This window comes from Ambystoma mexicanum, chromosome 10, assembly GCF_040938575.1.
Source record: "Ambystoma mexicanum isolate Mex_15411 chromosome 10, UKY_AmexF1_1, whole genome shotgun sequence".
Lineage (NCBI taxonomy): Eukaryota > Metazoa > Chordata > Amphibia > Caudata > Ambystomatidae > Ambystoma > Ambystoma mexicanum.
Genome location: NC_090932.1, coordinates 1,377,914,548 through 1,377,929,711, shown reverse-complemented (window position 1 = coordinate 1,377,929,711; position 15,164 = coordinate 1,377,914,548). Strand labels below are relative to the sequence as shown.

Genomic DNA, 15,164 nt, shown 5'->3' with positions numbered 1-15,164 from the left:
CCTGGGAAATCTGGGGTGACCGGATTGTAGAGACCAAATTATCAACGCAATGGCATCTCAACTCAGGGTGATGACGTGGAATGTGAGGGGAATGGGCACATACTTGAGAAGAAACCGGATCCATTCCTACCTGCGCAGAAAAAAGATCTCGATTGCAATGCTTCAAGAGACCCATCTTACGGATGAATCCACATCCAAACTATCCAAACGGTGGGGAGGGACCGGTAGAGGGGCACCTTATTCCAAGTTCGCTAGAGGAGTATTCACGTGGATAAACCCGACAGTGCCATTCCAGTTACTGGACTACAAAGCCGATAAAGAGGGCAGATACCTAATAATGTGGGGAACTATCGAATACACGACTGTATGCCTGGTAAACTCATACCTACCACAACACGGAATACCTTCACACCTCAAAATGTTAAGTGCTAAAATGATATTCTGTAGAGAAGGAGCTTGCATATGGGGAGGCGATTTCAATTGCATCAGGAACGGAACTCTAGACAGATCGGACCCCCCCACCACCTAAACAACGCAGCAGCCAATGCACTAAACAGCACAATAGAACACCTCGACCTACTGGACATCTGGAGGGAACAACATCGCACCGAGAGAAGCAACTCCTACTACTCGGCCCCACACAAGATCCACACGAGGATTGATTATCTGCTAATAGACTGAAAGCTGAAATTGGCCACTCCTGATTCCTTAGTTTGCATGTAGCAATTCTAGTTCTCTGAATGTGCCCTCTTCAAACATGTCGCTCCATGTGTAAATTCCGGCTCTTTCCCAGCTTCTGGCTGTCGCGAGGTCCGTCTGGGTTTTGCAGGCATCAGCCAGGATGGGAGTATTGGGAGTGTAGGGATGTTTCAGTTGTCAGAGGAAGCAAGTTCTAGCCCATATCTGCCTGCCTAGGGTTACTATCATGGGGACGTCAGATGGTTGTTTCATCAGGTTCCAAAGTATCTCCTTGGCGAATAGCTTGGAGGATGATTGCCGCAGTAGTCCAGATTCGGCGGACGGATCATCGGAGAGCCATTTTGTCACATGGCTGAGTTGTGCAGCTAGATAGTACCTTTGGAGGTCTGGTAGTTGTATCCCTCCTTCTTTGTACGGAGCGCGAGTGTTGCTAAGGAGAGTTTATGTCTGGATGACCCCCATATGAAGTCCTTGATTAAAGATCATTTTTTTGAAGAAAGGAGGTCTGATGTAGTGACAAACATTCACGAAGTAGTATAAGAGTCGAGGGGGGATTATCATTTTGACAATTGCTGCTCTGCCCATCATTGTAAGCGGTAGCTTCGACCAAAATTTCATGGATTTGCGGAGGCCTTTTATTGCTTTTTCCGTGTTATGTTCATGTGTGAGCTCAGGGGTGTGGCTCATATCGACTCCTAGGTACCTAAATACCTCTGGTTGCCATTTTATCCCGACATCTGGTAAATCGGATTTGTCCAAGCTCCTGAGTCTAGCTAGTGGGAACGCACAGGATTTTGGCCTGCTGAATTCGATCCCGGAGTATCGAGCATAATTGTCTAGGATGTCTAGCGCGACTGGCGTATTGAGCTGTGGGTCCTTCAGGCATAGGAGAACGTCATCCGCGTACAAGGATATTATGGAGTGATCGTTGCCCAGCCCGATACCCGCATCGAAGTGCTGTTTTCTGAAGTAAATGGCTACTGGTTCCAGGCCTAAGATGTATAACATCGGAGATAGCGGGCATCCTTGTCTAGTGCCCGCTGTATCGCCCAGGATTTGGAGACCGTTTCTTCAGTCTTTACTCTCGCTACCAGTGAGTTGTATAGCACTTCGACCCATCGCACAAAGCCTTCACCAAAGCCGAACTCCCTTAACACCTCGATCAGCCATTCCCAGTAGATGGAATCTAAGGCTTTTATGGCATCGAGCGATAGCACTGCTAGGTCTTCGTCCCTGTCGTAGGTCTCTGCCATAATGTGCTGAAGTCTCCTCAGGTTTGCTGTGGTGTTGCATCCTGGAACAAAGCCATTCTGGTCTTCATGGATCAGGGTTCCCAACACCCTCGCCAGCCTCTTGGCCAGGATTGTAGTCAGGATCTTACTATCGTAGGTTAGCATTGCAATTGGGCGGTCTGAATCGCACTTGTTGATAGGTTTGTTGGGCTTAAGTATGGGAATGATTATTGTTTCTTTCATGGAGTTGGGTAGGATTCCATTTTCGTATGCCTCCATCTACACCTCGTGCAGGATTGGGGTGAGGGTTGCTTCATACCCTTTGTAGAATTCTGGCGGAAGTCCGTCACTCCCGGGGGCCTTGCAAGTAGCTAGCGATCTAATCGCCTCCGTCACGTCTTCCACAGTGATTTCCGCATCAATAGTTCTCTTTGGTCTTCCGACAATCTTGGGAGCTCTATTTCCTCTAGGGTAGCTCTTATGTCCTCCACAGGTGTTATTGTGTCGTGAGCGTACAGTTTAGAGTAGAAATCTGCAAATGCACAGTTGATGTCTTGCTGCGTCCTGTGGGTTTCCCCCCTTTCACCTATAATCTCGGTTGGGAGGTGTCTTGGGAACTCATGTTTGCAAAGCCAGGCCAACATTCTACCAGGCTTGTCCGCTTCTTTGTGTGCCTTAGCTGTGTAAGTCATGTAGTCGAATTTAGACAATCTGTTCCAGGGAGAAAAGCATTCCTCCCGAGTTTCTTTTAGTTTTGTCTCAGTGTCCGGTGAGGCATCAATTTCAGATTCCAAATGCGTAATCTTAGTTTCCAGGTCTTCTAGTTCCGCTTTCAGATGTTTGCGGATGCCTCCCACTCCAGATATCACCTCTCCCCTTGTTACTACTTTCATGGCTTCCCATAGTGTGCCCCAACTTGTCACTGAGCCTTTGTTAATGTCTAGGTAGTCTTCTAGTTTGGTTCCAAGTTCCTCCTTGAATGAGTGCTGCCACTGGCATTCTCCATAGTGGGATTGGTGGTCTGGGTCCTGTGAGTGTCAATCAACCAGCGGAGAGTGGTCTGAGATGGATCTGCCTAGGTACTCTGAGGATTCCACCTGTTGTGCCAGCTCTCAGTCTATTAGCAGATAATCAATCCTCGTGTGGATCTTGTGTGGGGTCGAGTAGTAGGAGTAGCTTCTCTCGGTGCGATGTTGTTCCCTCCAGATGTTCACTAGGTCGAGGTGTTCTATTGTGCTGTTAAGTGCATTGGTTGCTTTGTTGTTTAGGTGGTGGGGGGGTCCGATCTGTCTAGAGTTACGTTCCTGATGCAATTGAAATCACCTCCCCATATGAAAGCTCCTTCTCTACAGAGTATCATTTTAGCACTTAACATTTTGAGGTGTGAAGGTATTCCGTGTTGTGGTAGGTATGAGTTTACCAGGCATACAGTCGTGCATTCGATAGTTCCCCACATTATTACGTATCTGCCCTCTTTATTGGCTTCCAGTAGCTGGAATGGCACTGTCGGGTTTATCCACGTGAATACTCCTCTAGCGAACTTGGAATAAAGTGCCCCTCTACCGGTCCCTCCCCACCATTCGGATAGTTTGGAAGTGGATTCATCCGTAAAATGGGTCTCAAGACAACTGCCAAAAAGCAATGGACAATGTGGCCAGAGGAACCCGCTCCAGATCCCCTCCTCCAGGAAATGTACGACCTAGCTGATGGCTGGAAACCTGTGTCCCGCCTATACAATAAACTGATCAACAGACCCAACTCGAAATGCACATCACTGATACAACAATGGAAAACCGAGTTGGAAATCACACTATATGATAATGAATGGGAGCGAATACTACTATACCCCAAAGAGGTGTCAAGAAACACCAGATTCAAACAGATCCAACTGAACGTCTTATATAGAACGTACAAGACCTCATTGAGAGTGGCTACCTTTAACAAACAGGCATCTCCAGAATGCCCCTGGTGCGAAAAGACAAAGCTGACATGATCCACATGTTCTGGACTTGCATCAAAACGGCGAAATTCTGGTCCATGGTGAAAAACACCTGCATGAATGCTGGGCTAACCAGATACGAGTCGAACCCAAAAGAATGCTTATTAGGGGCCCATCCCAGACTAAGCAAATACAAACACCTAATCAAACTAATGGACTTAGCTTGCATTCTCGCAAAGAGATCCATAGCAATGGCATGGAAGTCACCAGGGGGTCCGAGGCATGAACGAAGGCTTAAAGACCTAGAAAGATGGACAGAAGCTGAGACCAGAGCTTGGCAAGACGGAACCAACTCAGGCGGCGATAATGCTAACGACACCTTAGAATCATGGAAAGCTCTGCTGCACGACATACAGTACGCCGCGGACCATAAACCCCCCTGAGAATGCACCCCTAACAGCAATTTGACTAAGAACCACCCGAGAGATGGAAACCACTTGAACTCAACCCCTTCTGACGTGTGAATCGCTGGACACCTGCCCCCTCCTCATTCACATTGACAAGAACAATATACTGCAAATGAAATTGTATTGGTTAACTGTTTGTCTGTTACGTTAATATCTGTTAATTATTAAAGTATATGTATTTGCACAGATGGTAATAAAATACTTTACAAAAAAAATAGATGTTGGTATCTGGGGGTCTGTCTGTTATGTATACAACTTTTTATATGCATAAGTATATAGAACCCACCTTTATCTTTTGCCACATCTTCCACTTCAACATCTCGCATTTCTGCCATGTACCCCAGTACTGTGAAAATTACAAAACCAGACAGGAAGCTGGTGAGACAGTTCACCACACTGGTTACAATTGCATCTCTGAAAGGCATAAAGTGAGTACATGATTGGACAGAGAATCAAGCATTGCTATCTTCCATGTATAGTGACATTATACTACATTGAAAGTGGATACAATGAATAGGCTGGTGTTATTATAAGTTCCATGATGAAATCACCAACAATTGCTGTGGATGCAGAGAACATATTTGTCCTACTATAATCTTTCCAAAAGATGATTGCATGGAATGAGATGGGGTCTGCCTGCAGCATCCTGCAAGACGACACAGCACTGCAGACAAGTGAGTACACCACATTCTGACCCTACAAACACAAGTACATTACAATTTCACTCATATTCGAACCATCATGTATGTGAGATATGTCGAGTGTGGACAGCAATCAGTGCAATAATTTCCAAACCGTTGTGCAATAAACATTTGTGAGACCATATTTACCATCACATGGTTATGATAGGGGATCAGCGTATGTGCTGGTCGAAATGTGGAAGGGTATGGTTGGCTGGGGTTACCAATTCCATTTGGTTTATTTTGAATGGATTGTGTTCTCCCACGGATTCCTCGCATTTGATATATATCCATATCCTGCTTTGCAGTCTCGGAAAATGTTTCGACAGCAGAAGGTGCTGTGTGGCATCATGTCGATGTCCCTCGATGGTTACCGTTCCCACATGGACGTGACGTCGATGACAGTGTAAATAGCACGCACTGTGCTGTTGCCTCCGTTCTTAGTTTTTTCCCTCTTTTGACACAGCCGACTTGAGGATTATATAACCCTTATGGTTGTTAAAAGAGAGAAGTATATTAAAAACGCACCCACATTCGGAGGCTTAGGCTGGGAGGGTAATGATGAATATGTGAGAGGAACATCCACTAGAAAGAACCTTACCAGGGCTAAGTAATTTGTTCTTCTAATGGATTGCGTCTTCCCAAGCATTCCTCAACTTTGATAGCAGTTTTGGAGATGGAGGTGGGAGAAGTGGATTTTTTGTGGAACTCTGTGATTAGCACATAATATTGTGCAGAGCTGCTCTTCCAAAGCAAGCAGCCTGGACCTATAGGGTGTGAAAACAGTAATGTTTTGAGAAAGTGACCAGTAAGGACCAAGTTGCGGCATTGCAAATGTCCTGCACTGGTACACCTCTTTGGCAAGCTAAAGTGGTTACTACTCCTCTGGTGGAATGGGCTATTACATTTTCAAGGAGCAGTACTCTGAAATGCAGAAAATGATCCAACATGATCTAGTTTGTTTGGTCATGGCTTGGTCCACCATGTGGCTGGTATAACAAATAAATAGTTGGTCATATTATTTGACATTAGCCATCCTAGAAATTTAGAAACTAACAGCCCTTTTCGGGTCAAGCCTGTGTAACCTCTCTTCATCTTTAGAAGGGTGAGGAGGTGGATAAAAAGCTGGTAAAGTTATTTTCTGTGTTAGATGGAATTCAGACACAACTTTGGGGAAGAAGATGGGATGAAACCCTCAAAAATACCGTCTCCTTCAAAAATATTGGAATTGTTTTAACATTAGTAATTAGACTGGACTATAGTTTATGCAAGTCACTTCTCTTGACAGAGATTGCAAAACAGAGAACGTTGTCCTTAAGAGGTAGACTACAATATTATTTGGCACACTTTATGCCACAAGTTGGGTTCTGGTAAGGATACAGGGGTATATTTATGAGGGCATCTAATGGTCTCTTTATGTCTATGTCCCCACCTGTTCATGTATAGTTTCTTTTTTTTGTGATGTAGCCCTTTTAAGGATTCTGTGTAATAGAAATTGATAGATAGGTATAGCACAGTATAAACGGTACCCGGAGTTTATTTATTTATATTTATTAACACATTTATTTATTCATTTGTTTGCAGAGCCCAAGACCCAGATGGATCACAGCGCTAGTATAGGTACAGTGAACATGCAGTATAAGTAATTGTCACAGTATGGCGTGAGATTTAGCAGCCAATGAAGAACATTGATCAAGGGCAAGTATGATCTGGGAGACTTAGTCATACTTGTTGAAGAGCCAGGTCTTTAAAAGCTTTTTTCTAATGTGGAAGGGAAGGCTTGTTTCTGATACGTGCACGGAATTAGTTCCACAGGCTACGGGCAGTAACAACAAAACGGGTGCTGCAAGCATGTTTTTTTTTTTAAAATCGAGGGATTTGTAGATTCAAGGAGGAAGAGGATTGCAGGTGGTGGATAGAGGGTTTCTTCTGTGCACAGGGTTTGAGATATGCTGGAGCTGTTTTGCATATGCAGCAGTGGGAAATGGTAAGGATCCTAAAGGCAGTGCATGCTCTAATGGGTAGCAAGTGTGCATCTTTCCTGGCTTGAGTAATATGCCTGGTGCGTTTAAGACCCCAAGCTGCTCTGATGGTGTTGATTTGTAGCAGTTGGAGTTTTGTGAGATTGTTTCCTGTAGTGCCAGAGCATATGGCATTCAATAGTCTAACTCAAGAGAGATGTGGCAAATCTTTAACTCGATGGATGGCCCGCAGCAGAGCATTATAAGCAACTCGATCCTAGCAAGAGATTGGATAGAACGTTTCTCCTCCCTCTTTTCGAGGACGACAAAATATGCAAAGGACGAAATAGCGAAAACGTTTCCTATTTGGGCATTTGAAACCGAGAAGGAGGACATTTTTGCATTGATTAAGAATTCTAGTAACTCAAGAGCTGCCGGATCAGATGGTTTGACAAATTTGACACTCAAAAAGAATCCGGAGGAATGGGCATCGTTCATACACCATTTATTTTTACTGGTGAAATCAAGACGAAACATCCCAACATTGTCCCCATCTTTAAGAAGGGTGATAGGTCTGCTCCGACAAACTATAGACCTATCCCCCTTCTAGATGTTACTGGCAAACTCTTTGCAGCCTTGATCCTGACCCATTTGACGGATTGGAGCAGGGAGTCGAATCACTGTGATCCTTGGCAAGCAAGCTTCGAAAAAGGCATTGGAACATCCCTGAACCTATTTCTAATCAATTACTTGAAACTGAGAACCACGAAAAAGAACAGCAAAAAACTATATTTGGCATTTGTGGACCTATCTCAAGCTTTTGATTCAGTAAATAGGCAGAAGCTATGGCTCAAACTAAAAGCTTGGGGATGCCCTGCTGACTTGCGGAACTACTATCCAAGTAAAGTTAAACAAATGGGGGGACCTGACAAATCCCATAAAAACAGGAGTCGGCATCAAGCAAGGCTGTCGCATGGCACTGGCTATATTTAATTTATACACTTCAGACATGGGAGACATTTCAATGAAATCAGGTGCTTTCCACCATCTATCTCTGGAACCCCTGTCAATAGACTGTTGTATGCTGACAATGTCATCTTTCTGGACAAAACACCCATCGGTCTTCAGTGCCAACTGGGCGCATTGGCCTGCTTCTTATCAGCAAACGATCTCCAAGTAAACACTGCAAAATCTGCAGTGCTGGCTTTTGGGAACCCAAGGGGCAAGACACCTAAATTTCAAGGATGGCACATAAACGGAGACAGAATCCAAGTATGTGAGTAACAGCGATGCCCCCAGAGAAGCGGGCCTGAGACGCAAAGTAAAGATGCTATCTGCACAAGCGAGATTAATTAAATCAAGATACTGCAAATTCTCACTGGCTCCATTAATTACATTCTACAACATGAAGACCGCCCCCCCCTTTTGACCTATGGGGCAGAATGTGCACTGCAGTTGAGTTAGAAGTTGTGGCAAACCTTAAAGGGTCTCTTCTGGAGGTCTGTACTTGGGCTACCGAACTGCATCCCGATAGCAATAATACAAAAAGAACTGGGCCTCACCTCATTAACTACATTCATGACCTGGAAAATATTATCTTTTTATCAAAAATGCTTGCTGCCGCCGCCTGAAAGTGGCTTTATGCTACTCGGGGAGGCTCTCAAGATGAAAAGAGAGCCGCCTCTCGTGGAATGGGGTGAGAAATGTGCGAGCGTGCTAAAATCGATCGATGCAACAGAGAAACTATTGATTGAAAACCCAGACTATGTAAAGAGACGACTGTATGAGTACGACTGGATAGAGACCTTAGATCTTGCATCGTCTGCAAAACTCTAGGGAAAGTACTGTGCAGCACAAATCAAACGAGGCATAATTCCTGCATACTTAAGTAAGTTCCCTTCATCAATCTTACGCCAGCAATTCTTAAAACTGCATCTTAACGTACTCCAAACTAAGGAAATTTTAGAGGCAAGGAAACCCAATGGCACAAGAAACTATGCCTGCAGGTTATGTGGCCACAAAATGGAAACGCTATGCCATCTGATTATGAACTGCCAAGGCGTGGACCACATTAGACACAACCTCCTGCTAAGATTCTTTGTAGAAAACCGAACCTTAACTAATTGAGATATTTGGCTACTCCTGCTACAAGGGTCCAGGTTATCTTTGACATTTGCCCTATTAGAGCTGGTGTCCGTCATACTTGTGAAACTTGAGGAGGACAAAAGAGCTTGACTTCCTCTTATTCACCTGCTTTTTTCTCTTTTTCTCTCTTTTCACTTATTTCTGTTTTTTTTTACGCTCTGGCTTATTCTAGTTAAGTATTCCTTTCTTTTGTTATGCTGTGTATTTGATCTGAACAATGCCTATGCAATGGCAAAAAGGTTTCTATTGAAACTAACTGCTAATAAATAAAATTAAAATAAAAAATAGTCTAACTTGCTTCCTATCATGACTCTAACGTTTGCAAGGCAGCTGCTTGGTGAGAGGACATTTCTGCTAAGGTTAATCAGTTTGGCTGTGTAGGGAGCTGAGGAAGCGGGGGACTTGATGTGTGTTTGCATGTTGGGATGAGCAGCAAAATAGACCCCTAGGGTTTTTACGTGTGCAGTTACTGGGATGTGCTTGCTGTTAATTGTCATAGTGGCATAGTCTGCGTCAAGGTTTTTGAGACTGTGTGGAGAGCCAACTATGAGTAGCTCTGTCTTATCATCATTTAGGCAGAGGTGATGGTTAGAAATCCAGTTCTTTATAATGCTGTAGACTTGGTTGTTGTTGGTGGTGTCTTGGGCATAGTTACCCGTGAGTTTTAGTATGATTTGCATATCATCAGCAAAGTTTGCATAGGGAGTATCAGTGCTGTCCAAGTTGTCGAATAGCATTTTGGTGTATAGGTTGTATAGGGTGCGAGAGATACAGGAATCTTGGGGTTACTCAGTAACGCTGAATATTTCAGTGATTGCACAGGTAACCAGTGAAAATAACGCTCGAAAAAATAGAGAGTAATTTGTCAAAGGTGTAAAAATATCATTTTCCTTTAACAAAGAGGGTACAAAATAACTACATGCTGAAAAAACATCGGGCGAGCTTTTAAGTGTAAAAAAATATCAATTGCACTTGGCTGAAAATTGTATAGAAGGGAGGGAGAAGAAGAGGGTTCAGGGTAGACGCGGTCAGACGCGTTGCAGAGGGGTCTCCTCCCATAAAAGGAATTTGTGAGAAAAAAGTAGGAAGAAGGTACTATGGGTTAGAGAAAAGACACCAGACGCCAATAAAAACGGGATTCTAATTACTAAAAAGTCCACTAGATGGCACCCACAGACTATAAATAACAACACCATAACACATGGGGCCTCATTACGACCCTGGCGGTAAGGGGTTAACGCCAGCGTTAGCTGCGCCGACCCCTTACCGCCAACTACGAGGTCCCTTAGCGCCATGGCGCTTTTAACACCTGCTTTTAGCAGGTGTTAAAATCCATGGCGCTAAGGGACCATGGAGTTAATTACGCCACCGTAATTTACGGTGGCGTAATTAACGCCTTCCCCACTCCCATTATGCCCTATGGGGCAAAAATGGGAATGGGGAAGGGTAAATGGGGATTGGGGACTTACCGCCCCGCCGACCTCGGAATGGGGCGGTAAGTCCGCCAACCACCATGGCGTAAACGTAGTTTACGCCATGGTGGTAAAGTCACGGCCCAGGCGGTAACTTACCGCCTGGGTCGTAATGAGGCCCATGGACAGGAAAGTCTGCGCTCCGCACCCTCAGAACACTGATGTGAGGGACAGTGAAGCGGGGGTATAAACGGACAGCAAAGGAGCTGTGAAAACAGGAACCATAGGAAGAAGGGACCCAGAATCAGGTTGAGTAATCACCTGAACTCTACCCATTAACAACGGGTCAGAGTGGAGGCAGAGCAGTGTATAACTACAGGTGACAAGGGCGCACATTAGCCATTTCCAAAGACAGCAACATAGCTGACGCGCAAAGACTATACCAGCTGCATGGTCCTGGTAGGGGAAGCTCAACAAGAACACCGAAAATAGAGTGGGATCTGCACTAACACTGAGGTGAGCGATGAAGAATTAGGGGAACAGCCCAAAACAAAGCATAAAGAGTGACATCAACCCACCAACTGACAGCGTTTGCAAACCACAACTCTGAGAAGCATTAAGGTGCAATATCAGCACACTAACAGAAATGAAGCTGGCTGACAGTTGAACAACAGGGTACACACCTCAATACCTTCAGGGCATATAAACCTACGCTGAGAAAAGCCACTGAACAAAATCCTGTATCCTACTGAACCCGGGAGGCCTACCAGAAAATTATAAGTGACAACTCTAAAGTATATAAACAAGGAAGAAAGACTGTCAAGAAAAGATGTTGAAAGGAGGAGCAAAGCCAAAAGCATGTGCAGGAGATATTAAAGCACTACTGGGTATGCAAGAGAAGGAGAAAGAGAAAGAGAAAGAGAGGGAGAGGAATGCTTAAGAAACACAGGCAGCGATCCACCCACCACTACTTGGGGCAAGCTCTCAGTCCTCATTCACCAAAGAGGACCTTATGGAAATACTCACTATGCTGAAACAGGACTTGACGAAGGAGATCAAAGACACCATAGTAGCAATGGTCAAAACAGTTGCAGAGCTGAAATCCCACATGATGGGACTAGAAACAAGAGTGAATGAGGTCGAAAACACACTGTGCGAGCAGGGTCATGACCATGCGGAGCTCAACAACAGGATGAACAACTCGAAATGATATGGACAAAGCAGGAAGACCTGTAAAATAGAGCCCGTAGAAATAACATCAGGATACAAGGATTTCCACAGGACATCCTAGATCAAGAAATAACTGACTATCTGCAGGATATGTTCCGGGTGCTCCTAGAACTGCCATACTCTGCAGTGATAGAATTGGACAGGACACACAGTCTATACGACAATGCAACAGCGCCATAACCTCTTACCAGATGTACTGTCCAGGGTACACTTCTTCCACCAGAAGGAATTGATCATGGCAGCAGCTCAAAAGAAAGAACCAGTACAATTACGAGGAGCACACATCTCGCTGTTTCAAGACTTAGCACCTCGCACGCTACCGAACAAACGGAAACTACATGTAGTAACGGCTTGGTTACAATTGCAGAAGATAAGATACAGGTGGGGATTCCCCTGCAAACTGCTATTCGAGGTTCAGAATCAAAGATACACAATTGGATACGAAGAGGAAGTGGCAGAATTGATGAACCGGACCCCAGGAGACTCAAGCACATTGGAACCATGGCACACTCCAGAATGGACCACCAAGAGCAATGCAAGGAAACCGAGAAGGGGGAAACTTCCAGAAACATCAACTACTGGAGAAGGAGAATGACTAAAACAAGCCCAACAGGAAAAGAGCTGCAAACCAACCAGCCTGACACTGTTTCCCTACCTTGAGGGGAGGTAGGTTGCCCCGAAAGGTGAGAAATTACACACACATTACCACAGAAGACACAAATCGGGGGTCGGGGGAATCACCATGAGTGAATGCCGCGCAACTGCTTGTTATCTCGAATGACAAAAAACTGCTCTTTACCAGTGCAGGAAATTAAGACTGTTAGAAGAAAACAAATGTTTTCTTGCTTGGAGGGGTTTTAATTTTATTATTATTTTTATTTTTGTCCTTTTGTTCTCTTCTGGTTCCACATGCACAGAATATACATAACGTCCCAAATACTAGGTACCTCATCTGTTTCAAAAAGAAGTGTCACGATGCCCACTCCCGGGGAGCCGGTTCAAGCCCTGCGTCCCCGAAAGCGGACATCCAGTCCCCAAGGAAGGACCCAGCAACCCCATATAGGGGCCCTTTGGACAGTGTCCTGGCGCCTATGGCGCCAGGCTCATAAAAGACATCAGTCCTGGCGCCATAGGCGCCAGGCTCATTATGGGAGTGCTTGGGTGCACTTACCTGATGCAACCATGCTGCAGGATCCCGGCCTCCTTGAGGCCTGAAAGGAACTACTTTACCTGTGGGACTAATTTACCATCCGGGCGTGGTCGGGGAAGGATACATACCTGGTTGGAGGAAGGATACATACCTGGAACTTCTTCCAAGGCTATTTAAACCCCACCCGAACAGCCACACGTGCTTCGCGTTGTTCTGCATCTAGCAGCTGGACGCTCACCGTGTCTGCTCCTGCATCCTGACTTCTGCCACGCCTGCCAGCATCCTGGATCACCTGCAAAGGAAGAGAAGAAGAGAACAGAAGAAGGAAAAGTCCTTACCTGCTAAATCCGCATCCCGGAGACATCTCTCCGACAATCCTGAAAAGGAAGACTTTTATTTAAAAGCTCATCGCCTCGATCGCTGCAGCGCCGCATTCCACTCACCTTTACAGGGCGCCTCTATGTTCAGCAGCGATCATCCGGATTCGCAGTCATGCCCCAGCGCCTAGGGAGAAAAAGACCAGAACAAAAGGTGAGAGAGAGAAGGGAATAAGGAAAGCTAAATCTCCATGTTAAGACTTACCTGTTGATTCATTCCCTCTTCATTTCGGGTCCGCGCCGCATCCTGGCATTTCCGGACCCCGGCCCCTAAGGGGAAAAAGAGACATCAGCGTTAATGAGCGAATGAAAAGACATTACCAAAAAACGCTCATTAAAGACTTACCTGATTTCTACAAGGATTTCACCTCTCATCTCTGGTCGGTGCCTGTTCCCCGGCATTCCGTACCCCGGCCCCTATGGGGAAAAAGACACTAGCATTAGTACATTAATGCAGGGACACAAGGGGAACCTCTTATCAAAAAACTTACCTGGAAGCCAAGCAAGTTTGGTTCTCACCAATCCGAAAAATCCAGTGAAGTAACTGGATACCAACGCGCCCCTGCATCAGAAGCAGGATGGAGAGCTCGTCCTTCCAGACCCTAAGGTGAGACGCTACGAGGAATCACAGAAGGGTTTCGAGGAGGGTAAGAGGGGAAAGTGGGAGGCCGATTGCATTACCCCGCAGGATACTTCTGCGGGCCAGACAAGCCAGATTTGGGGGCCCGGTCCAGTCCGTCTTCCGAACCCTGCGCATCACCTTAGAAGAGGTCACAGCAGCGCGAACCAGGCCAGCGCCTCCGTGGGAGTCAGGTGAGCGTTACAGAATGCGAAGCCTTCCTACAAATTCCCACCCAGGCGCTATGGAAAGTTCTGAGACTGATCAGTTGGCCCAATTACTGGGGGAATTATGGGCCGAAGTACATGCCGCTCGTCAAGAGACTAATGCCCTCAGGAGGGAATTAATAATATCAAAGGAAAGAACTGATGACCTGGCCAGACAGCTTTTGCAAGGTCAAGCGGGGCAAACTCCTCTACCCGGTTCCGGAGGGAACCCCGCTCCTGTGGTTTCCAGTAACCCTGTGCAGATGAATCTACCTGGAAACATGCCCCTGGCCCCACCCGAACGTTTTGCTGGGGACCCCAAACGATTTGCCGTATTCATGAATCAGTGTCGTTTGCACTTGCTATGCAGACCTGGGGCCTTCCCTAATGATCAGACCAAGGTAGCCTTTGTATTGTCATATCTCAGCGGCTGCGCTGCCGATTGGTCAGTTCCACTGGTTACTCAAGATGACCCGATTCTCTGTGATTTTCAAAGGTTTCAAGCAAGCATGGAAAGGTTATTTGCTCGACACTCTCAGGGGCAGGCTCTGGATGACGAACTTCTATCCCTGCGACAGGGCAATCAGGACCTCCTATGCTATATTGCAACCTTTAATAGACTAATTGTGGAAACGGGATGGCCAGAGGATAAAAGAGTCACGTTGTTTTATCGAGGCCTACGCGGAGAACTTAAAGATGTCTTGGCCCAAGTTGTAAATCCGCCCCAAGAATGCACAGAGTATATAGACTTAGTGGTCCAATTGGATCACAGACTTCAAAACAGAAAAGCAGATGGGTCCAGGTTTGAGATCCGGGTGTTGGTCAAGACCCATGCTAATCCCAAGGGAGCTGATGTCTCTGAGCCTATGCAAATTGGAGGGGTTAAAGGACCCTTAACTCAAAAGGAACGTGAAAGGAGGCGGCAGTTAAAATGATGTCTTTATTGTGGGAATTCTGGACACTTTCTACGAGATTGCCCGGCAAAACCGCCCCGAAAGGCGGTAGGAGCCGCTGATAAAAACCATGAAGACTCTGTTTCGGGAAACG

The 15,164-nt window shown here is 45.7% G+C and overlaps 1 protein-coding gene across 1 annotated transcript in view; it reads right to left on the bottom strand.

Moving 5' to 3' along the window:
- LOC138492335 (sodium-dependent serotonin transporter-like) overlaps positions 1–15,164 on the bottom strand; it is an 821,649-nt gene that overhangs the window by 364,548 nt on the left and 441,937 nt on the right. The window contains exon 7 of the mRNA XM_069619389.1: positions 4,624–4,751. Within this exon, the coding sequence (XP_069475490.1) occupies positions 4,624–4,751 (128 nt within the window). The remainder of the gene's footprint in view (positions 1–4,623; positions 4,752–15,164) is intronic.